General features: G+C 44.4%; 1 protein-coding gene across 1 annotated transcript; it reads right to left on the bottom strand.

The window, feature by feature from the left end:
- Nucleotides 1-518: 518 nt before the first annotated feature.
- On the bottom strand, nucleotides 519-26,089 carry onecut3b (one cut homeobox 3b). The gene is made up of 2 exons (XM_036986357.1): nucleotides 24,711-26,089; nucleotides 519-3,686 (listed from the first exon to the last, which is right to left on the bottom strand). Exons 1-2 carry the CDS (start codon nucleotides 25,774-25,776, stop codon nucleotides 3,301-3,303), a joined length of 1,452 nt encoding a protein of 483 aa, XP_036842252.1. The 5' UTR covers nucleotides 25,777-26,089; the 3' UTR covers nucleotides 519-3,300.

Raw genomic sequence — 26,089 nt, 5'->3', positions numbered from 1 at the left:
TGCAAGCACAGGGGCACGCACACACACTTGCAAGCACAGGCGCACACACGCACAAACACATGGTCTATGTTGATCAAACCAACACCACCCATGTAAAAATGTATCTCATTCGATGACCCATGTGATCATTTGGTTTAGTATAGAACAACAGAAGCAGGTCTAAGAAAATATACAAAACAACAGTGCTTTTTGAATTTCAATGTGAATTGTTGCCCCCCCCTTTCCACCCTGTATGTGCCCCCTTAACCTTGGCATGCGAATAATGAGGTGTGTGTGAGTGAGAGAGAGTGTGTGTGCAGGTTTGTACTTCTGTGCATGACTGTTTGGTCATGTGTGTGTTCAGAGCACTCTAACCCATGGTTGAAGGAGAAAGGCACTCAACTCTGTCTGCATATACTGTACCTACCACCTCCCTGTGGTCAGTATGTAGTCTAACTGCTCTGTGTGCGGGATTATGATTTTGTGTGTGTGTGTGTGTGTGTGTGTGTGTGTGTGTGTGTGTGTGTGTGTGTGTGTGCGTGCGTGCGTGCGTGCGTGCGTGCGTGCGTGCGTGTGTGTGTGTGTGTGTGTGTGTTAGGTTTCTAGTCCTGGGTCTAGCGTCAGACTGGCAGCTGAAGTATCTTTGGTATCCGTGGCTGTGTCACAGTCCACTCTATTGTGTGAGGTATACGTCATGTCTCAGCTTCACTTTGGATTTGAACATCCTTTTAACATCCTCGCTACAAACCTACAAATCTCTCTTAGTCACCTGTCTCTTCTCTGCCTCTGAGTGAAACCGTCTCTACACCCCCCATGGTCCCTGTCCGCATCTCCACCTTAAATATGATTATCGCCCGCTAGAAGATGCTACACAAGTGGAAGGAAAAGGATTTCCAAGGTCGGTTTCCACAGTAACCCCCCAAAAATATTTTTCTTCCTGGATCCTGCCTTTTACAGTATGTCCCCCATAAAACCTCTCCAACAGGAAATGAGAGGTTAAAGGTTAAAGAGGAAGTGACATCATCACCCCTTCCTCCACCCAACGCGGTGCCCCATCATTGGAGCTTTCAGCAGAGCGGAATGCAGGGGGCAGTCCAGTTCAGGGGTGAAAATTCAGAGGTCATAAAGAAGTCCTTCGGGAAGTCCAGCTAGGAGTCAATCTACTTCATCACACAAGTATTCACAAATATGCACAGTCATTATTTTGTATTTGTTTGATTCCCTTGAAAATGATCAGTCTTTTTCCATGTTGATTATTATTTTTTGGTCTTTTATATTTTCTGTTTTGTCAACAAGGTGCTTGTTTCCCGTTTCAGCACAACAGAGCACAATAGTCACAACAGAGAAACTTTGTGACTATAATACTACTTTTACCCGCATCAATATTATAGAGAGAAAGAAGAAGAAGAAAGAGAGGAGAGGAGAGGAGAGGGAGAGGAGAGGAGAGGAGAGGAGAGGAGAGGAGAGGAGAGGAGAGGAGAGGAGAGGAGAGGAGAGGAGAGGAGAGGAGAGGAGAGGGAGAGAGCTGAAGCTTGAAAGAAAGAGTTTATTTACAGTTCATTTTCATTATGTTCTGGTTAGTATTGATCATATCCATGAATCCATTGTTCTGAGGTATGGAATGGCCACATCTTCCCGTCCAATTCCTCTCTATAAGGGGATCTAGAATGATGTGTTGGTTGCTATGGCACTGGCCGCCCACCTGGGGCGTGGTAAGTGAGGGAGCTGCACCTGCTCTCTCTGATTATCATAAAAGGGTAAACGTCATTGGCACTCATATCATATTGTGAAGTTTGACCCTTGGGTTTGGCCACTAGAGCAGGGCAATCCCCTCCCTTTACCTTGATAGGACACTCAATAAGGTCCAGATGATTCCCATTTGATTGTTAGTCTTTGGTACCTAAACATACCCTCCAGTAGCTACATAGTTAACAGCCATACATAAAAATGGAACCTTAATCAAATCAACATCAAAAGATGATTATGGATGATAGTCTTGAGACATGTCCTCTGTTCCAAAAACAAAGCAGCTCAGGCTGTGTGTGTGTGCATGTCTCAACCGCTCCTTAATCTGCTCTGATCTGAAAGTGCAGGATAGGTGAAACAGTGTAATGACTGATCTTCTGGTATTTGGCTTTCACCTGTCCAGGTCTTATATCAGTGCAGATGAATGAGCGGAGACGGGTAGACTTTTGAGATGTGGTGTCAGACAGCAGGGGTAGGCAACAGGCGGCCCAAGGGCCAAAACTGGGCAGCGAGTGATTTATTATGCCCCGCCAAAGTTTTTAGTAAAACATAATAATCATGATTTTGGGAGATTTTAGCATTTGGTCAAAAATACTGTCAAATCACAAGGAACTAAGCAAAAAAATTGTTTAATTTAGGACGTCTGTTCCAAATTATTCCAACGAATAAAAGATTAGACGTGATCGTGCATGTCTCAATGTAATCAAGGAATTCAATTATTGTTACTTTCAAATACAATCTCTTTTTGGGCTTAGTTGTGGTCAATTTGCAGAGTACAAATTATTATAACTGTGTTCCTGCCCCAGACCATGCGCTCTGATAAAAATTATTTGCCTACTCCTGTCACACAGAAACACTCAACAGTGTACTGTAACAACCAGCAGGTGGCACTGTTGCACTTGCACTGCAGAAAACAGATTGCTGCTCAGAAATTACACCCCTGGAGTGGAATTGTACACACACACACGCAAGCATACATGCATGTACAGAACATACACACATACACACACACACACACACACACACACAGTGAAAGGTGTGTTTTTCTGACTGAGCAGAGGACATGTCTGCATGTTTATCCTTGCCTTTTTCACAAACATGGCCTCTGATGTTGTGCAGTCAGGTCTATTACCATGGGCTTGTCTTTGGTGTATTTGCTTGGTCAAAAACTTAAGCTTGTGGACCGATCAATCCCAAAAGAGAGAGAAAGCTATTCTGTGGACCTAACTGATCGACCCTCTGAATTTCTCTGGATCGTTTTTTCTTTGGTTTTACTGACAGATTTGCTCAAACTAAAGTGTCTGAGGATAATTTGGGATACCAATACATCCTCCCCAGACCCATTGGTTTCTCTTTGATTTCTGACAGACACAACTAAATGGAGTAAAGGGTGAGATTCAGCGCAAAAAGAGAACACCTTCAGACCAATGGTCATACACACCTGATTCAACTCAGTAGATTAATCAGGTGTGTTAGTGCTGGGCTGGAACAAAAGCATGCACACACTACAGCCCTCCAGGACCACCAGGGTCAGTGACCTCTGCTTTAGATCCCACCACCCTCTTCCCCTCCATCTCAGGCCTTGGAGAAGGTGGTAGCAGAGGAGGTGCCCGGTTGTGCCGGGGACGAACCGGCGTTGTTGTTGTTCCCATGAGCCTGCATATGACCGTGCCCGTGCACGCTCCCGTGCACACCCGCGTGCTCGTTCCCCTCTGCGCCTCCAGTGGACCCCCAGCGGTCGGCATGGCAGCGTCGCCGAGCGTTCATGAAGAAGTTGGAGACGGTGGAGAGCTCCAGGCCTAGCTGATGGCTGATGGTGATCTGCATCTCCTTGGATGGACGGCGGTTCTCCCTAAAGATGGCCGCCAGCGTGCGGCGCTGCAGGTCCGTGAATACCAACCGCTGTTTCTTGGGGACCAGGTTCCTCTCACGACCCTGGTCCTGCTCCTTCCGCTTACAGGCTGCAGAGGAAGAAGACGGGGAGAAGAGAGGGGGAGGGTTTAGTTTCCTCCTGTCTTCCAAGCTCTTTCCAAGAGCATTTGCCCATACTGTTGAATTTGGACCTCATTTTACTGGCAATATTGATAATATACAAAAGTATATCTCAAACAGGAACCTACTACATGAAATGGAGAGGGGGTGAAGAGAGGGAAGGAAAGAGTAAGTGGGGAGGAGATAATTAAAGGAGGGATGGAGTAAGTGGGGAGGAGATAATTAAAGGAGGGATGGAGTAAGTGGGGAGGAGATAATTGAAGGAGGGATGGAGTAAGTGGGGAGGAGATAATTAAAGGAGGGATGGAGTAAGTGGGGGGGATAATTAAAGGAGGGATGGAGTAAGTGGGGAGGAGATAATTAAAGGAGGGATGGAGTAAGTGGGGGGGAGATAATTAAAGGAGGGATGGAGTAAGTGGGGAGGAGATAATTAAAGGAGGGATGGAGTAAGTGGGGAGGAGATAATAAAGGATGGATGGAGTAAGTGGGGAGGAGATAATTAAAGGAGGGATGGAGTAAGTGGCGAGGACATAATTAAAGGAGGGATTGAGTAAGTGGGGAGGAGATAATTAAAGGAGGGATGGAGTAAGTGGGGGGGAGATAATTAAAGGAGGGATGGAGTAAGTGGGGAGGAGATAATTAAAGGAGGGATGGAGTAAGTGGGGAGGAGATAATTAAAGGAGGGATGGAGTAAGTGGGGAGGAGATAATTAAAGGAGGGATGGAGTAAGTGGGGGGGGGGTAATTAAAGGAGGGATGGAGTAAGTGGCGAGGACGTAATTAAAGGAGGGATGGAGTAAGTGGGGAGGAGATAATTAAAGGAGGGATGGAGTAAGTGGGGGGGAGATAATTAAAGGAGGGATGGAGTAAGTGGGGGGGAGATAATTAAAGGAGGGATGGAGTAAGTGGGGAGGAGATAATTAAAGGAGGGATGGAGTAAGTGGGGGGGAGATAATTAAAGGAGGGATGGAGTAAGTGGGGAGGAGATAATTAAAGGAGGGATGGAGTAAGTGGCGAGGAGATAATTAAAGGAGGGATGGAGTAAGTGGGGAGGAGATAATTAAAGGAGGGATGGAGTAAGTGGCGAGGAGATAATTAAAGGAGGGATGGAGTAAGTGGGGGGGGATAATTAAAGGAGGGATGGAGTAAGTGGGGAGGAGATAATTAAAGGAGGGATGGAGTAAGTGGCGAGGAGATAATTAAAGGAGGGATGGAGTAAGTGGGGAGGAGATAATTAAAGGAGGGATGGAGTAAGTGGGGAGGAGATAATTAAAGGAGGGATGGAGTAAGTGGCGAGGAGATAATTAAAGGAGGGATGCAGTAAGTGGGGGGGGGGATAATTAAAGGAGGGATGGAGTAAGTGGGGAGGAGATAATTAAAGGAGGGATGGAGTAAGTGGGGAGGAGATAATTAAAGGAGGGATGGAGTAAGTGGGGGGGAGATAATTAAAGGAGGGATGGAGTAAGTGGCGAGGAGATAATTAAAGGAGGGATGGAGTAAGTGGCGAGGAGATAATTAAAGGAGGGATGGAGTAAGTGGCGAGGAGATAATTAAAGGAGGGATGGAGTAAGTGGCGAGGAGATAATTAAAGGAGGGATGGAGTAAGTGGCGAGGAGATAATTAAAGGAGGGATGGAGTAAGTGGCGAGGAGATAATTAAAGGAGGGATGGAGTAAGTGGGGAGGAGATAATTAAAGGAGGGATGGAGTAAGTGGCGAGGAGATAATTAAAGGAGGGATGGAGTAAGTGGGGAGGAGATAATTAAAGGAGGGATGGAGTAAGTGGGGGGGAGATAATTAAAGGAGGGATGGAGTAAGTGGCGAGGAGATAATTAAAGGAGGGATGGAGTAAGTGGCGAGGAGATAATTAAAGGAGGGATGGAGTAAGTGGCGAGGAGATAATTAAAGGATAGATGGAGTAAGTGGGGGGGAGATAATTAAAGGAGGGATGGAGTAAGTGGGGAGGAGATAATAAAGGATGGATGGAGTAAGTGGGGGGGAGATAATTAAAGGAGGGATGGAGTAAGTGGGGAGGAGATAATTAAAGGAGGGATGGAGTAAGTGGCGAGGAGATAATTAAAGGAGGGATGGAGTAAGTGGCGAGGAGATAATTAAAGGAGGGATGGAGTAAGTGGGGAGGAGATAATAAAGGATGGATGGAGTAAGTGGGGGGGAGATAATTAAAGGAGGGATGGAGTAAGTGGCGAGGAGATAATTAAAGGAGGGATTGAGTAAGTGGGGAGGAGATAATTAAAGGAGGGATGGAGTAAGTGGCGAGGAGATAATTAAAGGAGGGATGGAGTAAGTGGCGAGGAGATAATTAAAGGAGGGATGGAGTAAGTGGGGGGGAGATAATTAAAGGAGGGATGGAGTAAGTGGGGAGGAGATAATTAAAGGAGGGATGGAGTAAGTGGCGAGGAGATAATTAAAGGAGGGATGGAGTAAGTGGCGAGGAGATAATTAAAGGAGGGATGGAGTAAGTGGGGAGGAGATAATAAAGGATGGATGGAGTAAGTGGGGGGGAGATAATTAAAGGAGGGATGGAGTAAGTGGCGAGGAGATAATTAAAGGAGGGATTGAGTAAGTGGGGAGGAGATAATTAAAGGAGGGATGGAGTAAGTGGCGAGGAGATAATTAAAGGAGGGATGGAGTAAGTGGCGAGGAGATAATTAAAGGAGGGATGGAGTAAGTGGGGGGGAGATAATTAAAGGAGGGATGGAGTAAGTGGGGAGGAGATAATTAAAGGAGGGATGGAGTAAGTGGCGAGGAGATAATTAAAGGAGGGATGGAGTAAGTGGCGAGGAGATAATTAAAGGAGGGATGGAGTAAGTGGGGAGGAGATAATTAAAGGAGGGATGGAGTAAGTGGCGAGGACATAATTAAAGGATAGATGCAGGCAGAGATGAGCAGTATTTCTGTTCTGTGTATTTGAAATATCTATTTCGGTTACTTCTGAATATTTTGTCATTTGAATTGAACTGGGCTGAACTACAATCCCATATTTGTTGTAACAAAGATAATTTTGAGAGCTGTAATTTGTATTTTCAAAATACTTTTTCATACCATTTTTTATAGCAGTTCAGCTTTCATTGGTATCAGAATTCTGATGGCACTATGGGGTGATAAGAGTGTCTGCTAAATGAACTAAATATAAATGTAAAAATCAATATAGTATTATTGTAATGAGCTCCACCCTGAAACCAGGCCAATAATACATCATAAAAGCCAGAGTTCTTTGCGGTTCCTTTAGGTATGTTCAGTTTCACATACAGTATATCTTTACATTTCTGTCATTCAGCAGACACTCTTATCCAGAGCAACTTACAGTCAGTGCATTCAATTAAGTTAGATAAACAACAACATATCACAGTCATAGCAAGTTAAAAGTTTATGCAAACTGTTACTGAGAATGTTGTTGCTGTTCAGCCGGCTACTTGCAAAATTATTTTGTATTGTAAAATAAAAAATGTATGAATTTGAATTAAATACATTTAAAAAATACAAGTATTTTGTACTTTATTTGATTTGATATTTGGTGATTTTTGCCCATCCTCGGATGGATGGACGGTTAACGTCAACTGGTGTAGGTGGGAGATGATGGATGGATGAAAAGACAGATTGATTGTCAGGTGGAATGGTGGAGGGACAGAGGGATGGAAGGATAAATGAAGGAACGATATAGTGAACGGACAGGGCTTCTGGGTGATGGAGAGGTGAGAGTGATAGAGTGGGAGGACAGATGAAAAGAAAAGAGGGGATAGGAGGAGAGGTGTAGTTACCCAACAGAGACATGATGTGATTTTGAGAGAAACAGTGAGATGGGAGGTAGTTCAGCTAGTGTGTTTGCGTGTGTGCGTGTGTGCGTGTGTGCGTGCGTGTGTGTGCGTGCGTGCGTGCGTGTGCGCGTGTGTATGTGTGTGTGTGTGTGTGTGTGTGCGTGCGTGTGTGTGTGTGCGTGCGTGCGTGTGTGTGTGTGCGTGTGCGTGCGTGTGCGCGTGTGTGTGTGTGTGTGTGTGTGTCTGTGTGTTAATTCCATTTGGAGATGAACTAGTTACTATTGGTAATCACTGTAATATTGCTTACATCATGAGATAGAAGTGGAAATACTGTTGCCTTGACAGTGATCGGCCTTGTGTCTCTCTGCGCTGCATTGGTAGCTAGTGGAGTGGTGGAGTGGAGAGTATTTTCTTGCTTTGTCGGCTGCTATAGTAGGCCTAGCGTTTCTGAGCCGTTCTGTACTGCTGCCCTAAAAGCTGCAATGATTGATTTTCCGCGGTTTTCTCCTGAACACTTGGTCCAGTAATCAGGGCTCCCTTCCCCACCCAATCGATCCATATTGATCCACGAGCCCCCGTGTGTGTGTGTGTGTGTGTGTGTGTGTGTGTGTGTGTGTGTGTGTGTGTGTGTGTGTGTGTGTGTGTGTGTGTGTGTGTGTGTGTGTGTGTGTGCGTGCGTGCGTGTGCGTGTGTGCGTGTGTGTGTGTGTGTGTACACCCGTGTGCATGCTTGAGCACGCGCACGAGTCCACTCACGGCAGGGGAGAGAGCGGGAGCGAGCATGTGACAGACAGCCAGAGAATAAATTGTTTATCTCAGGAGGAACAAAGAGCCGTGGTCAGACTGGTATTGAAGTTATAGAAAAACACAAAGGAATGCCTTTCCTCCTCTTACTGTGTGTGTGTGTGTGTGTGTATGTGTGTGTGTGTGTGTGTGTGTGTGTGTGTGTGTGTGTGTGTGTGTGTGTGTGTGTGTGTGTGTGTGTGTGTGTGTGTGTGTGTGTGTGTGTGTGTGTCTGGCTGAGAGTAATGTTCTCTGCAATGTGGAGGTGCTGTATGAAAATGATGGATGACTGAATGGCAGGTTTAGACCACAGTAGTAAACAGATTTGACTGTGTGGAGGCGATCAATGTGTGTGTGTGTGTGTGTGTGTGTGTGTGTGTGTGTGTGCGTGATTTGGCAGTGAGGTTGATGTGTGCGTATAGGCCAATAAACTGTAGGCTGTGTGTTTGTGTGTGTGTGTGTGGGAGGGGGGGGGGGGCAATGGGATGTTTTTATACTGTAGGCTGTGTGTGGGGGGGGCAATGGGAGTGTGTGTGGTCTGTTTTTATACTGTAGGCTGTGTGTGGGGGGGGGGCAATGGGAGTGTGTGTGGTCTGTTTTTATACTGTAGGCTGTGTGTGGGGGGGGGGGGCAATGGGAGTGTGTGTGGTCTGTTTTTATACTGTAGGCTGTGTGTGGGGGGGGGGGGGGCAATGGGAGTGTGTGTGGTCTGTTTTTATACTGTAGGCTGTGTGTGGGGGGGGGGGGCAATGGGAGTGTGTGTGATCTGTTTTTATACTGTAGGCTGTGTGTGGGGGGGGGGGCAATGGGAGTGTGTGTGGTCTGTTTTTATACTGTAGGCTGTGTGTGGGGGGGGGGGCAATGGGAGTGTGTGTGGTCTGTTTTTATACTGTAGGCTGTGTGTGGGGGGGGGGGCAATGGGAGTGTGTGTGGTCTGTTTTTATACTGTAGGCTGTGTGTGTGGGGGGGGGGGGGGCAATGGGAGTGTGTGTGGTCTGTTTTTATACTGTAGGCTGTGTGTGGGGGGGGGGCAATGGGAGTGTGTGTGGTCTGTTTTATACTGTAGGCTGTGTGTGGGGGGGGGGGGCAATGGGAGTGTGTGTGGTCTGTTTTTATACTGTAGGCTGTGTGTGGGGGGGGGGGGCAATGGGAGTGTGTGTGGTCTGTTTTTATACTGTAGGCTGTGTGTGTGGGGGGGGGGGGCAATGGGAGTGTGTGTGGTCTGTTTTTATACTGTAGGCTGTGTGTGGGGGGGGGGGGCAATGGGAGTGTGTGTGGTCTGTTTTTATACTGTAGGCTGTGTGTGGGGGGGGGGGGCAATGGGAGTGTGTGTGGTCTGTTTTTATACTGTAGGCTGTGTGTGGGGGGGGGGCAATGGGAGTGTGTGTGGTCTGTTTTTATACTGTAGGCTGTGTGTGTGGGGGGGGGGGGGCAATGGGAGTGTGTGTGGTCTGTTTTTATACTGTAGGCTGTGTGTGTGGGGGGGGGGGGCAATGGGAGTGTGTGTGGTCTGTTTTTATACTGTAGGCTGTGTGTGGGGGGGGGGCAATGGGAGTGTGTGTGGTCTGTTTTTATACTGTAGGCTGTGTGTGGGGGGGGGGCAATGGGAGTGTGTGTGGTCTGTTTTTATACTGTAGGCTGTGTGTGTGGGGGGGGGGGGGGCAATGGGAGTGTGTGTGGTCTGTTTTTATGTCTCTGAAAGCATATTATGCTGACCTTCATACATCCCCATTACTCCAAATATCTGCCCAGTTATTTTCTGACGTTTATTCTCCCATTCAAGCTAATATGATATATCTCAGGTTTGTTTGTCCTTCAGTCCTATAGGTAGAAATTACTCAACTAATTGTCTCTCTGCAAGTCTTCAGTCTGACATTAACAACTGTGGACTGACACACACACAAACACACACACATACCACACTTCACACTAACTCTATAGTGTTCCACTATTCTCCACATTCTGGGTCAAATGCACAGCAGCAGTCCATCCACTCCAGTCTGCTTCGTCTGTTGCTCCCCTTGTTGTTCTCAATTGTTTTAATTTGCCCTCAGATTGATAGTCCCCATATCGATTGATCTGCTCTTCAAACCCATTTCAAGGAACGTTTATTCAATTCATTTAGGCTCGGCCTTGCCAAGCTCTCCCCTGGCTTTCTAAGTGACGTTTCAACTCAACTCAATACTGACTAATGTAATGACTGAATACTAGTGCTAATATACTGATCATTTTATACGTAATGCCTGTTTTCAGACAACTGCTGCTACCGGCCATTTTACAATGCCAACACCACTCTCCCCTTCCTTTCTCTCCCATTAGCTCAACCAGTAGCATCGCAAACACTTGAGAGCCAGACCCCCACGGTAGGCCTACAGCATAGCCTACATGAGAAATCAACTGTACAAGAAGTTAACACATACTGCACTAGGAGATAACTTTGTCTAAGCATGACCTTCATCCACATTATCAATGTTTTTCCAAACGGCGCTTTTTTTTGTGTCAGCAATTAGACAATTAGACAATTTGTCTAGTTACCCCCAGGACTCTACTTAGAATGGTCAATATATTTTAGCTATATTTTTTTACACAATATTGTTCTTACAGATGCTATTATCCAGAGACTTACGGAGTGAGACTTAACCTCTGGGTTAATTATAATCAAACCAACTGCATCAAGCACCATTCAAGTTACTTTCAATTTATAAGGTCAAAGGTCAAAGGCGCTTCCTCTATACTCAAGCAATAATGCATGAGAGGGTGTGGTATGTGGCCAATATACCACGGCTAAGGGCTGTTCTTATGCACAACACAATGTGGAGTGCCTGGATACAGCCCTTAGCCGTGGTATACTGACCATATACCACAAACCCCTGGGATCCCTTATTTTTATTATAAACTGGTTACCAACGTAATTAGAGCAGTAAAAATAAATGTTTTGTCATACCCCTGGTATACCTGATATACCACGGCTTTCGGCCAATCAGCATTCAGGACTCGAACCCCCCCAGTTTATACTTCATGTATTGCTACATGACATGACTGCCACTGAGTTGTTAGAATCTGTGGTAACCAACCACAAATCTCAAATCCAGGTTTGTTTTGCGCAGTTACCACAGCATTCAAATAATTGATTTACATATATTTACCAAGAACAACCGTACACTGTAGACCTACTTTCTCCTTCTCATGCAGTCTCTTTCCTTTTGGAAATGTTCAATTGCAAAAGAAAGGAAGTTTAGCCTCCCTCCTGATCATAATGATTCGCTCCCACACTTACAAAGTCGTGTACGCGTGACGTCACACTTAACGATGAGAAGGGTAGCAGGTGGTTGGTAGAACTAGACTTCCTTGCTGTGAGCTCTGCCACGTGACAGCGTGGAGGACATGGAGGAAACATGAGAGATAGCTTAGATAGGGCCTGTACACTGGGATTTACAGTGTAAGGATATAGTAGGCCTAATCTAGGGATTAGGCTATTGGGAGATAGTACCCTTATAGGAAGCTACCTTGGACTCAGGTGAGAATCATAGGATGGACATTATTTAGGCTGGAAAAGGCACCAGGGTAGCCTACATAAAGGCGCTGTTGACTTCCAACTGACGCGAATATCGGTGTGTTTGTTAATAAATAAATACAATGTTCCGAGCACAGTTTGGGTGAAAGTAACTATGTTATTATAGGTTTATACAATTGCAGAAGCTTATCTGAAACATTTGCATAGAAGGCCTGAAAAAATATGCAAATAGGCATGTGCAAACAGCAAACACTGCGAAAATCCTGACACAAACATTGGCAAGCAGGGGATTATGTATAAACACTTCAATGCATATGTATTATCTTAGGTTTGATGATGAAAATGTTATTTCATTAAAATGACTGTGTTTTCAAAGGATCCTTAAAGGTGCTGTATTTTGCCCTCCCAACTCTAAGTGTGGACCATGTGTGTGTGTGTGTGTGTGTGTGTGTGTGTGTGTGTTTCATAACTGACCGCACCGTGCTGCTATAGCGGTGTGCCTGGGACCGAGGCTGGGGCGGAATGACGTGATCGCGTTTTGCGTGCGGTGAGACGAGCCTTCTCCCTTACCGGCCGGACTACTGCAGGCGAGAAACAGTTTATGTCAATCAATAACTGTCCGTCACACCTTTGAGATCTACGCTCATTGATTGTATTGATTAGAGCCAATGCATTCTGTACAGTCAACGGTTGGGTTCCCACAAAGGCATGCCAAGCAACCGCCGTCCCTATATTAGAAGCTGCTGTAATTAATTGAAAATGGATTGATTTTGCTGAAACATTTCGTTCATTTGTTGATGAAATTCTTTGCTTTCTAATGTAGCCTAAGCCAAGCAAGTAATTGCAGTTGAATTATCTTGTGGTTGCTACTGCACCTTTCAACGTGCATTTACATTATATATTCATTACAGCTATTATTTAAGCAAACTGTAACAATGAATGTTTGGGAAAATAATTCACAATATTGTGAACCTAAATATTTCCGAAATTTAGAGATTCTTCCTAGCCATTTGTTATTCGCGGCATAGCCTATAAAGTGAAAGGAGACAACTGCTGTTTATTCGATAGGACAATAAGGTTTCAGAAATAGTTTGTTATGCAATTTATTCTTAAAAGCTATGCTATTGTGCACACGATATTTATTTTAAACATTTTATTCGTATGGTGTTTGTAGTATGGGGCAGTGCTTGACCTGGACTGAAAAAGTGTTCGGTAGTAATTTCGGTGCTGGTACTGTTTATATTTAAGAGAAACAGGAGCTCAAGCAGTAGAACATTTCAGGTGCCGGTTAGCTCCTGTCAAGTCAAGCACTAGTATTGAGTTGAAAAGGCAATGCCTGAGCCTCTCGGGCTCCCGAGTGGCGCAGCGGTCTAAGGCACTGCACCCGAGAGCTAGAGACGTCACTATAGACCCTAGTTCGATTCCAGGCTGTATCACAAACGGCCGCGATTGAGAGTCCCATAGGGCGGCGCACGATTGGCCCAGCGTCGTTAGGGTTTGGCTGTCATTGTAAATAAGAAATTGTTCTGACTTGCCTAGTTAAATAAAGTTACAAAAAATACAAAGCCTATGTCACAGGCTCTTAGGGCTAAATTAATTTGGCTACACGGTTAAAATAAGGGAATTTAGAGTTCAGAACATGGTTTTGTTTTTCCTCCACATTAAAATAATCAAAACAATAATATGTAGCAACAAATTGAATAAATAGATGAAACTAAGGAAACCGAGAAATAAGTGATGCGTATTTAATCATGCGTATTTACAATTGTTTATGAAAATAGGAAAAAGTAACTGATGCGGATTCGTGTACATTTAGATCATATCATGCACGACTTGACTATTTCAGCAAGCCATGTTTTACTTTTCCGCTGTTTGGCTCTGAGAAAAAGAGACAAATATATGTGTATTTTAAGTAGGTATATTTACATCATTAGTTGTTGTATTTTTTTCGGTACATTTTTGTCAAATAATTTCATCAGTGAAGTATGTGGGACGGCAGGGTAGCCTAGTGGTTAGAGTGACCCAAATCTAGTAACCGAAAGGTTGCAAGTTCAAATCCCCAAGCTGACAAAGTACAAATCTGTCGTTCTGCCCCTGAACAGGTAGTTAACCCACTGTTCCTAGGCCGTCATTGAAAATAAGAATTTGTTCGTAACTGACTTGCCAAGTTAAATGAAGGTAAAAAAATGTATAGAAGTAGGCAAAAAATATATTATTATTACAAAAGATAAACCGGTGACCGTTGCGCATGTTTCCGTCTTCCATTTAATGTAATTTAAGTTGTGTAAATGTAACGTTAGTGTTATTATTGTACATTCTAATCATGAGAATAGGTACACACACACACACACACACACACACACACACACACACACACACACACACACACACACACACACACACACACACACACACACACACACACACACACACACACACACACACACACACACACACACACACACACACACACACACACACACACACACACACACACACACACACACAAACAAACAAACAAACAAAATGTTGCCACCAAACGTTATATATTCCGGTCAGAATGCAAATACGAATGCTGTTGTAATTTGTGCCAACTTTGTTCAGTCCATGGACAGCGCCTATACTGAGAAAATGAAAGGTCAGAACCACGGACAGCGCCATACTGCGATAATGAATAGTAAGAACAACGGACAGCGCCTATAGTGAGATAATGAATGGTCAGAACCACGGACAGAGCCTATACCGAGAGAATGAATGGTCAGAGCCACGGACAGCGCCTATACGGAGAGAACTATGTTCAGAACAGCACACGAACAGCACATCTCCAGCCGAACCCTCCCAGCTGATCGTGTCTACGAATTTTCATGCAGAGATCTGATCCCCAGTCTTTCATTACCTTTTACAAGGCTACACATAATTCGACAATTTAGGCTTTTTTTATGTTTTAAAATAAATTCCTCCGTTACAGCCCAGATGAGAGAATTATTGTATATAATATGTAAATATTGACCTATTCCCCTTTGATAGTCTTCATAACACTAACAATAATAATGGGTTTTATATAGCGCTACCCAAACCTTAACCATGAACCATTCTGAGTTAATGCCTAACCTTAATAACCTTAATTAATGCCTGAACTTGGATTGCAACTTCGAAATTTGACGTTTGAGAAACATGGATGAAGATATAATTCTGAAACTGGGAGTGCTGGTAGCAGTAAACATGGATGTTTGTTCTGTAGTAGCAGGGAGGACCATTGATGGGAGAGTCAATGATGCAGAGGGGAGAGGAGGGGGAGGAAAGGAGAGGGATGGATCTGCTCGGCTGGCTTCTGCTGGTGCAGTGCCAGAGATGGAGGGAGACAGACAGAGAGAGAGAGAGAGAGAGAGAGAGAGAGAGAGAGAGAGAGAGAGAGAGCAGAGGAGAGGAGAGGAAATCGATACCGATTCTGAGCGAGTCAGATAAGCCTGAACAATGTATAGTGCAGACACACTGTATAACCCAATCACACATGTACACACCACACACAAACACAAACACACACGCACACGCACACACACACACACACACACGCACAGTACAATGTGCATGCATGCCTACATAAAGATGCATTTACATACCCCATAAACCATAGCAACCATTAAAAACGAAATGACATCACAAGCCTGGATTGCATTAAGGTGGTTTTGCTGACATAAGCAGAAATGGATCGTTACTATGGCAGACTACATATACTAGAATCCTCTGTTAAAAAAACACTGCCTTTGTCTTGCGAGGGCTATTCTATGTAAATCTGTCTCCTTTCTACAAGATATTATTTATCATAAAATGACTTTCAGGTTTCAATAAAGGTTCAATTAAAAAGTGTTAGGATATGCAGATGTTGTCGACCACAGATTTAACCAGTGCATTCTTAGTAACCCAGTTCATTTAGTGTCTGAAGTGGGATGTTGGTGGTTTTTCCACAGGTTTAAACAGCATGTTATACACAATTCTGTTTGTAGGTACCACACGTATGTCGGGGTTGTGGTTGACGCTGTGTGTTAACCACACATTTGCTTTGCTTACCCAGAAGTGAGTCTCTTACAAGGGCTACACCACTCTACTCCTCCTTCTCTCTCTTCCTTCCACTCTCCTCCATCTCCCTCTCCCTCATGCTTATCAATTATTAAAGTCTCTATCGATCCTTTCACTACCCTACCTCTATCAGCCTGTTCACACAAAGCCCAAACTCCCCAACCCTGAATCAATACCAGCCCCTGCTCTCTTATTTCACATATCACTCTTTTTGTTTACGTTTTGATAGAGTTCATTTACTTGCAGCGATCTGAACATTTGCATTTAATTGCATAAACCAAGAACACTGGGCTAAACTACAGATTGGCATTAATCTTTCATAGACGGCATCAAAGACATTGGTCTACAAAATATATGAATGGCGCTGGCAGTGTTGGGGTATGGGCGCCCCCACAACAGAGAGATAAGGATATAATTGAGCAATAAGCCATGAGGGGGTGTGGTATATGGCCAATATACCACGACTAAGGGCTGTTCTTATGCACAACACAACGCGGAGTGTCTGGACACAGCCCTTAGCTGTGGTATATTGGCCATACATCACAAACCCCTGAGGTGCCTTATTGATATTATAAACTGGTTACCAATGTAATTAGAGCAGTAAAAATACATGTTTTGTCATACCTATGGTATATGGTCTGATATACCACGGCTGTCAGCCAATCAAAATTCAGGGATCGAACCACCCAGTTTATAAATAGTGTTATTCCATTCTGTAGATCACATTTCTAATAATAACGTCTAATAATAACAACAATGTTCTGAGCATTGAACCCTGATGAATATGATCAAACAACATCTGACTTATGATCAGATTGTTCGCTCTGTCCCAGTTCTACCTCCACTATCACGAATGACACACCTGGGACCAGCTGTCCATTCAGAATCACAGTCTGAATGATCAGGAACAAGGACAGCTCCCCACCTCACGCCATGTACCTCACACAGCTCAGGTGGTATAGTTGAATCACATATGTTAGTCCTGTGCTGGAGCGAAAGCATGCCTACCTTGTAGCTCTCTAACACCCTGGTGAACACCAACTGACACAGTCGCAGAGAAAGAATCAACCACAAAGACAACTGCTGTACACCATAGACCAAATCCTGGCTTAATAATATGTTAATTAGCTGTCGCTTTTATCCAAAGCAACTTACAGTCATGCTTGCATATGTTTAACATATGGGTGGTCCAGGGAATAATCAAACCCACTACCCTGGGGTTACAAGCGCCATGCTCTACCAACTGAGCCACAAAGGACAACTTAATGGTCCAATGCAGACGTTTTTATATCAATATCAAATCATTTCTGGGTTTTAAATTCAAATTGTCAAAAAGAAGAAGAAAAATGCTTCTTAGCAAAGCAATATTTTTGCTAGGACAGGCTGGGAGTGGTCTTTGTGAGGAGAGGAAAACTGAAAACTAGCTGTGATTGGCAGAGAGGTTTGGAACTCTCTTTCTTATTGGTCTGGTAACTTGCCTGTCACCAGGCAGTTATCCCACCAAAACACCAAGGCAGGCATCCCACCAAAACAGACTGAAAATTCAAGTGGTCTTTTCAAACAGCTCTTACACTAAAATGACACAATAGATTTGCAGCTTTTCCTCCTCATATTTATCACATTATAGCAGATGGATTTCCTTCTATCCTCGAGTTTCCTACAGTGTTTGGGTTTCCAGTCCTCGAGCTTCAACCCTCAACTCTGTTTCCTACAGTGTTTGGGTTTCCAGTCCTCGAGCTTTATCCCTCAACTCTGTTTCCTACAGTGTTTGGGTTTCCAGTCCTCGAGCTTTATCCCTCAACTCTGTTTCCTACAGTGTTTGGGTTTCCAGTCCTCGAGCTTTATCCCTCAACTCTGTTTCCTGCAGTGTGTGGGTTTCCAGACCACTGAAGCAGCCTGTCCGGTTCTAGTGGCAGTCATAATGGATGATAGGTCATGTTTTTGTGATGAATTGCAGAGAAGATGGCAGAGACAAAATGAGAGAGAGAGAGAGAAAGGCAGACAGACAGAGACAGACAGACAGACAGACAGACAGACAGACAGACAGACAGACAGACAGACAGACAGACAGACAGAGAGACACAGACATACAGACAGAGAGAGACAGACAGACAGAGAGACAGAGACAGAGACAGACAGACAGACAGACAGACAGACAGACAGACAGACAGACAGACAGACAGAGAGAGAGGGGGTTGGGAATGGGAAGCAGCTTTATTGATTTCCTATGTGCAAAGCCAGGCAAACAGAGAAAGGACAGAGCTACACTATTAATGACAATCACTAGCACAGCTATACGGCTACAGCTATCTATCTATCTATCTATCTACCTACCTACGGTTGAAATCGGAAGTTTACATACACCTTAGCCAAATACATTTAAACTCAGTTTTTCACAATTCCTGACACTTAATCCTAGTAAAGATTCCCTGTCTTAGGTCAGTCAGGATCACCACTTCATTTTAAGAATGACGTTTGAGAAACATGGATGAAGATATAATTCTGAGACTGGGAGCGCTGGTAGCAGTAAACATGGATGTTTGTTCTGTAGTAGCAGGGAGGACCATTGATGGGAGTGTCAATGATGCAGAGAATGATTTATTTCAGGTTTTATTTCTTTCATCACATTTCCAGTGGGTCAGAAGTTTACATACACTCAATTAGTGTTTGGTAGCATTGCCTTTAAATAGTTTAACTTGGGTAAAACATTTCAGGTAGCCTTCCACAAGCTTCCCACAATAAGTTGGAGGAATTTTGGCCCATTCCTCCTGACAGAGCTGTTGTAACTGAGTCAGGTTTTTAGGCCTCATTCCTCCTGACAGAGCTGGTGTAACTGAGTCAGGTTTGTAGGCCTCTTTGCCTGCACACGCTTTTTCAGTTCTGCCCACAAATATTCTATAGGATTGAGGTCAGGTCTTTGTGATGGCCACTCCAATACCTTGACTTTGTTGTCCTTAAGCCATTTTGCCACAACTTTGGAAATATGCTTGGGGTCATTGTCCAGTTGGAGGACCCAAGCTCTAACTGGTGTCTTGAGATGTTTCTTCAATATATCCACATAATTTTCCTGCCTTATGATGCCATCTATTTTGTGAAGTGCAACAAAGCACCCCCACAACATGATGCTGCCACCCCCGTACTTCAAAGTTGGGATGGTGTTCTTTGGCTTGCAAGCCTCCCACTTTTTCCTCCAAACATAACGATGGTCATTATGGCCAAACAGTTCTATTTTTGTTTCATCAGAACAGAGGACATTTCTCCAAAAAGTATGATCTTTGTCCCCATGTGCAGTTGCAAACAGTAGTCTGGCATTTTTATGGCGGTTTTGGAGCATGGGCTTCTTCCTTGCTGAGCGGCCTTTCAGGTTGTGTCGATATAGGACTCGTTTTACTGTGGATATAGATACTTTTGGACCTGTTTCCTCCAGCATCTTCACGGGGTCCTTTGCAGTTGTTCTGGGATTGATTTGCACTTTTGGCACCAAAGTACGTCCATCTCTAGGAGACAGAACGCGTCTCCTTCTTGATCGGTATGGCGGCTGCATGGTCCAATGGTGTTTATACTTGCGTACTATTGTTTGTACAGATGAACGTGGTACCTTCAGGTGTTTGGAAATTGCTCCCAAGGAGGAACCAGACTTGTGGAGATCTACAATTTTTTTGCTGATTTCTTTAGATTTTCCCATGATGTCAAGCAAAGAGGCACTGAGTTTGAAGGTAGGCCTTGAAATACATCCACAGGTACACCTCCAATTGACTCAAATTATGTCAATTAGCCTATCAGAGGCTTCTAAAGCCATGACATCATTTTCTGGAATTTTCCAAGCTGTTTAAAGGCACAGTCAACTTAGTGTGTGTAAACTTCTGACCCACTGGAATTGTGATACAGTGAATTATAAGTGAAATAATCTGTCTGTGAACAATTGTTGGAAAAATTACTTGTGTCATGCACAAGGTAGACGTCCTAACCGACTTGCCAAAACTGTAGTTTGTTAACAAGAAATGTGTGGAGAGGTTGGAAAACACGTTTTAATGACTCCAACCTAAGTGTATGTAAACTTCCGACTTCAACTGTATATATCTATCTACCTAACTATCTGGCTTTTTCATTGTCTTTTTTTTAGATTCCTATCAGGAAAGGTTGCACCAGTATCCGTTCTGTAGTGGTACAACTTCAAACAACTGTTGCCCTGTCTGACCTGTAGAGTAGAGCGTGTGACAGTGCAGAGGAATCAGTGGTATTGACTGCAACACCTGTGAAAATGATGTACTACAAGAACACCATCTCCAACAACCTGCTAGCAGCTTCAACAGTCTGTGTCCTTATGGACCCTTGAACTAGCCTGCTGATCCCATATGTTTGAGATTTTACCAACTCCTTTTTTTGTGTTGGTTCAATGCCTTGCCAAATATGCATGGTATGACAATGAGATAGACCAGGCTACTCTTGAACACATACACACAGGAAACTTGGTTGTGATTTGGTGCGATCAGCATTTCAACTCAACACATGCTTGCTGACACACAAACACACACACAAAGGCTTACACACACACACTTATCATGAGTCAATAACTCATCAGCCATTCAGATGTATATGATTTAATTGAAAGTTGTGGGAGGGGTACTAAAATCAACCCCTCTGGGCACTAATCACAAGAGAATGCACACCACTACACCGTGTTCAGAGGGATCTTCCTTTTGACAGATTAGAATGGAGAAAAGACATGCATGTAATGGGATCACATATAAGCTTTGTATGATTTATCCTAGTTGTTTCTACAGTTTGTTTATGAGTAAATTAAACTATTAAAGCATATGAACGGAAATGATATGTCAATGGAATATTCAGCTATTATACAGAGTGAGAATATTTTCACCATGATTAGGGGACAGAACCTTTATATAACAAGGCAAGTCAGTTAAGAACAAATTCTTATTTACAATGAAGGCCTACCAAAAGGCAAAAGGCCTCCTGCGGGAGACGGGGACTGGGAATTTAACAAAAATATATATACTGTATATATACAGTGGGGCAAAAAAGTATTTAGTCAGCCACCAATTGTGTAAGTTCTCCCACTTAAAAACATGAGAGAGGCCTGTCATTTTCATCATAGGTACACTTCAACTATGACAGACAAAATGAGAAGAAAAAAAATCCAGAAAATCACATTGTAGGATTTTTATGAATTTATTTGCAAATTATGGTGGAAAATAAGTATTTGGTCAATAACAAAAGTCTATCTCACTACTTTGTTATATACCCTTTGTTGGCAATGACAGAGGTCAAACGTTTTCTGTAAGTCTTCACAAGGTTTTCACACACTGTTGTTGGTATTTTGGCCCATTCCTCCATGCATATCTCCTCTAGAGCAGTGATGTTTTGGGGCTGTTGCTGGGCAACACAGACTTTCAACTCCCTCCAAATATTTTCTATGGGGTTGAGATCTGGAGACTGGCTGGGCCACTCCAGGACCTTGAAATGCTTCTTACGAAGCCACTCCTTCGTTGCCCGGGCGGTGTGTTTGGGATCATTGTCATGCTGAAAGACCCATCCACGTTTCATCTTCAATGCCCTTGCTGATGGAAGGAGGTTTTCACTCAAAATCTCACGATACATGGCCCCATTCATTCTTTCCTTTACACGGATCAGTCGTCCTGGTCCCTTTGCAGAAAAACAGCCCCAAAGCATGATGTTTCCACCCCCATGCTTCACAGTAGGTATGGTGTTCTTTGGATGCAACTCAGCATTCTTTGTCCTCCAAACACGACGAGTTGATTTTTTACCAAAAAGTTATATTTTGGTTTCATCTGAGCATATGACATTCTCCCAATCTTCTTCTGGATCATCCAAATGCTCTCTAGCAAACTTCAGATGGGCCTGGACATGTACTGGCTTAAGCAGGGGGACACGTCTGGCATTGCAGGATTTGAGTCCCTGGCGGCGTAGTGTGTTACTGATGGTAGGCTTTGTTACTTTGGTCCCAGCTCTCTGCAGGTCATTCACTATGTCCCCCGTGTGGTTCTGGAATTTTTGCTCACCGTTCTTGTGATCATTTTGACCCCACAGGGTGAGATCTTGCGTGGAGCCCCAGATCGAGGGAGATTATCAGTGGTCTTGTATGTCTTCCATTTCCTAATAATTGCTCCCACAGTTGATTTCTTCAAACCAAGCTGCTTACCTATTGCAGATTCAGTCTTCCCAGTCTGGTGCAGGTCTACAATTTTGTTTCTGGTGTCCTTTGACAGCTCTTTGGTCTTGGCCATAGTGGAGTTTGGAGTGTGACTGTTTGAGGTTGTGGACAGGTGTCTTTTATACTGATAACAAGATCAAACAGGTGCCATTAATACAGGTAACGAGTGGAGGAGTTACAGGTGTTACAGGGTTACAGGAGGAGTTACAGGTCTGTGAGAGCCAGAAATCTTGCTTGTTTGTAGGTGACCAAATACTTATTTTCCACCATAATTTGCAAATAAATTCATTAAAAATCCTACAATGTGATTTTCTGGATTTTTTTTCTCATTTTGTCTGTCATAGTTGAAGTGTACCTATGATGAAAATGACAGGTCTCTCTCATCTTTTTAAGTGGGAGAACTTGTACAATTGGTGGCTGACTAAATACTTTTTGCCCCACTGTATATATAGGACAAAACACACATCACGACAAGAGAGACACCACAACACTACATAAAGAGAGACCTAAGACAACAACATAGCATGGCAGCAACACATGACAACACAACATGGTAGCAACACAACATGGTAGGAGCACAACATGGTAGCAGCACAAAACATGGTACAAACTTTATTGGACACAACATGGTTTTGTCTGAAATTGTCTGAAAATATCCCTCCTGTTTTACAGTAAAACTATACATTTTCTCAGAAATGTAATAACCAATTGGAAAAACAACTCTAACTATACGTTTTTCATTGGGGTTTATTATATTTTTTCTTGTACAATCATTTCAAATGTCTCTTGTTTTTAAATTATTGACTGGACAACGATTGAAAACATAAACGTGATAAAATGAATCAAACAAATCAACCGCATAGAGAAAAATTATAATTAAAACATGACGAAGGTCTTTGTGGCCTTTATTTGGTCACTTAGGACCTACTGTGGTGAAAATGTGTCCGTGGCAAGAAAATGCCTTTGCACGAAAATAGTTTGTATTTTATAGTAAATGTTTTTCTATGGCCAAGGGATAGGCTCGACAGCATTTTAAATGTCGAAATAAACTTAACAGGCAGGTAACCAGTGATACGAGTCAGTATTCGGTATTCGACCAGGCAACTAAACGCCTGCGTCACCAAAGCAGGAGGACGCCAGTGGTAGACAGACGGGACAACCCATAGGCCTATCTGGTCTAATTTTAGACCTTAAACTACAAAAGCTGCCTAAATGAAAACCCGGCGCGGCCATGTGGTTAGCTGTATTTCAGGTCTGGATTCGAATATTGATCCATGTGCCACATTTAAAAGGGGAGAGTGGGAACTCGCGTATTGACCGTGCAGCCAGAGGTCACGCGCCCCTCTGACGCGCTCTCCTCCTGCGCGACTAGTTTGTAGGTTGACATGTATTGTCAGGAATCTTGCCCTGGAGGCAGAACTGAGCGATATCCGCTAGATGGGCCAGCTGCTATATCGTAAAAATTCATGAAAACAAAATGTTTATTTTTGGTCTTAATTGAAGGTTAGGGGTAAACATAGGGTTAGCAGTGTGGTTAAGGTTAGGGTTACGGTTAGGTTTAAACTCAGTTTGTATGACTTTGTGGCTATGCCAGCGTGCCAGCTAGTAACCTCTCTGCAGAGCTGCCTCCAGAACAATACTAAGGACAATAAATACCAACCTGCGACGAGTTTAGGCCTTGATGTTCAAGCTGGCGGGGCAAGCGGGACCAATGAGAGAGAGTGACTGTGTGGGTGACATGTTTGGAACATGTGGGATTCACTAGAGAGAACCACGATGGACAGGACGACATGTTTTAGACACCAAGTTTTATGTTTTCAGTCTCTGTCGCCTCCCTTATTATTGTGCGTATTGTATAGTTCTAGGCCACTAGCTATCTTTTAATTCTCGCCTAATAGTTTTCCCCTATTATTAAAGCACACAATGTAAATAACTTTGTGATGTCTGTCTGTAAATGTCAAGTGCTCTACAAATGCAATGTATTATTACACACACACATCCGGCCTGGCGCGTAACAGACCACACATATCCCCATAATACACCAGAGCCTCATATTAGGCTTACATGACTATGAAATGTCCAGGTCCTCTCAATGGTTATATCAGGCTGCATGAGTAGCCGACAAAAAACCCTGTTAACGTTGGGCTGAGGTGTAACAGTGTGCATGCAGTTTCTCTTGGAACGTGTCACACCAACAAATGCTGACAGGGATATCATGCAATCACTTGCACTGTACCGCAGATACTGTGTCTCTCAACAACAAAAACGGCGATTTAAAAAGAGAGAACGATTATCTCACAAAGTCTGCTCTGAAGTTTAAGACGTATTTGGTCTCGTTTTTGTTGCACCCGTTTTGCACTGACTATGGTGCTGAATCGTTTGGAAGTTGTGGTTTTGTCTGACGTGTATAACGTTCGTTTTACTGTGATTTTTCTTACAACGCTGGACGTCTTTAGCCTAAAATAAGTTATATATAGCATATCAGGTTCATTGTAGTAGCCCATACAGCTAGTTATTTATCGTAACATTAAATAGAGAGGGTTTGACAAAAGATTGAACAAACTACGCTTTTATGCGTAAAACGTCAATAGTTACGATCGGCTGTTGAATAAGCAGCCCACACGAGAAAGGCCGTGAGACCAGAAGCATCTTACCCGCCAACCGAAGGGCAGACATCCGCTGAAACTCGGGCTCCTGGAGCCACTTCCACATTCTCCTAAACGTCTCCCGGCCTGACTTGAGTTTACTCCACGGCTTGGGGTTCCGCAGAAGATCCGAGAGGGTTCCTTGGGACCGACATAGGATCCTCTGGGCGAAAATAGCCTGGGGAATTGAGTAGCGCTTCAGCTCTGCCGTTATCCGTTGAGCCACCTCTTTCGTGTTGATCTCCTCCGCCTGCCCTCCCGACACTCCTCCCTGGCCGGACCCAGCCCCGTGCCTCTCTCGCTCGGCCAGCATCGCTGCCCCATTGGCCTGGGAGTGAAGGTGGCTGTGCGGATGGTGCATCCCGTTGAGGTTGGACATCATGCCATGCCCATGGCCGCCTAACCCCCTGGCAAGGTGCTCCTCGCTCCGGGACAGCATTGCGGCGTGGGACTCGAAGCCTGTCACGGGAGAGAGCATCTTGGCATCATTGGTAAGGTGAGCACTTGGACCGTAGGCTGAGAGCGTCTGCTGGGAGTTGTGCAAAGAGCCGAGACTGTTGGACAACGGGGAGAGTGACCCATGGACCATGCCGGACATATCTTTAGGGTAGTGGCCGTACAGGTTTCCCATAGACGTCAGCCCACGGTGGTCATCCCTCATCAACGTAAAGCTCCCGCTGACGTTCCCCGCGGAGAGTCGCTGGTGGGCGGCTGCGTGGTGGTGGGAGTGTGGGTGTGGGTGGTGGAACTTGTCGGAGACCGTGGATATGGGAGGTAGGTGCTGGAGAGGGGTCAGGGTGGTGTAGGTGTTGCTCAGGCTCATCCCGGACTCACACATGCTCATAGCCGGGTGGAGGTGGCCAGAGAGCGCCGAGGGGTCTGTCCGGTAGTCCCCGGTACCATCCAGGATCGCGGCCATACTAGACACCATGGCCGACCGGCCGTGTGCGTGAGAAACCAGATTCCGGTGTGAAGGGGCGGAGGACTGCCGGGCGTGCGTGGAGCTCATCAGTTCCCCGGCCTGTGAGTGCGAGACGCCGTGGAGGTTTCCAAGGTTTTCCATTGTGAGTTCCATCACTGAAAGAATATATCTTTCCTGATCCCACCTCCCTCCCCTCCCTCTCTCTCCCGCTCCTTCTCGGTCCTTTCACTCAGACTCAAACACACAGACAGAGGCGCGCGCTCACTCTCCCTCTCTCAGACTCCTGAAGTGATAATATTACCAAACGATCTCAAAACCAATCCATTGATTAGAGTTTTTCTCCAGTCAATCCAACATGGTTTTTGTAAATAATTTATCTTGTTCCAAGGTAGGTAAATATTGCGTAAAGTCCTCGTCCACGTTTGGCTGTGTTGTTGTTCTGTGTTATAGGCGCTCGTTGGCTATA

The sequence above is a fragment of the Oncorhynchus mykiss genome, chromosome 8, assembly GCF_013265735.2.
Source record: "Oncorhynchus mykiss isolate Arlee chromosome 8, USDA_OmykA_1.1, whole genome shotgun sequence".
In the NCBI taxonomy this organism is placed as follows: Eukaryota; Metazoa; Chordata; class Actinopteri; order Salmoniformes; family Salmonidae; genus Oncorhynchus; species Oncorhynchus mykiss.
This window is presented reverse-complemented; position numbering and strand designations above follow the sequence as displayed.

What these genes read in the sequence shown, in the direction of transcription:
- onecut3b (XM_036986357.1), bottom strand. Translation starts at nt 25,776, where the DNA reads ATGGAACTCACAATGGAAAACCTTGGAAACCTCCACGGCGTCTCGCAC. An exon ending in GTCTGCCCTTCGGTTGGCGG is followed by an intron (nt 3,687 to 24,710) that starts GTAAGATGCTTC and finishes CTTCCTCTGCAG; the next exon opens with CCTGTAAGCGGAAGGAGCAG.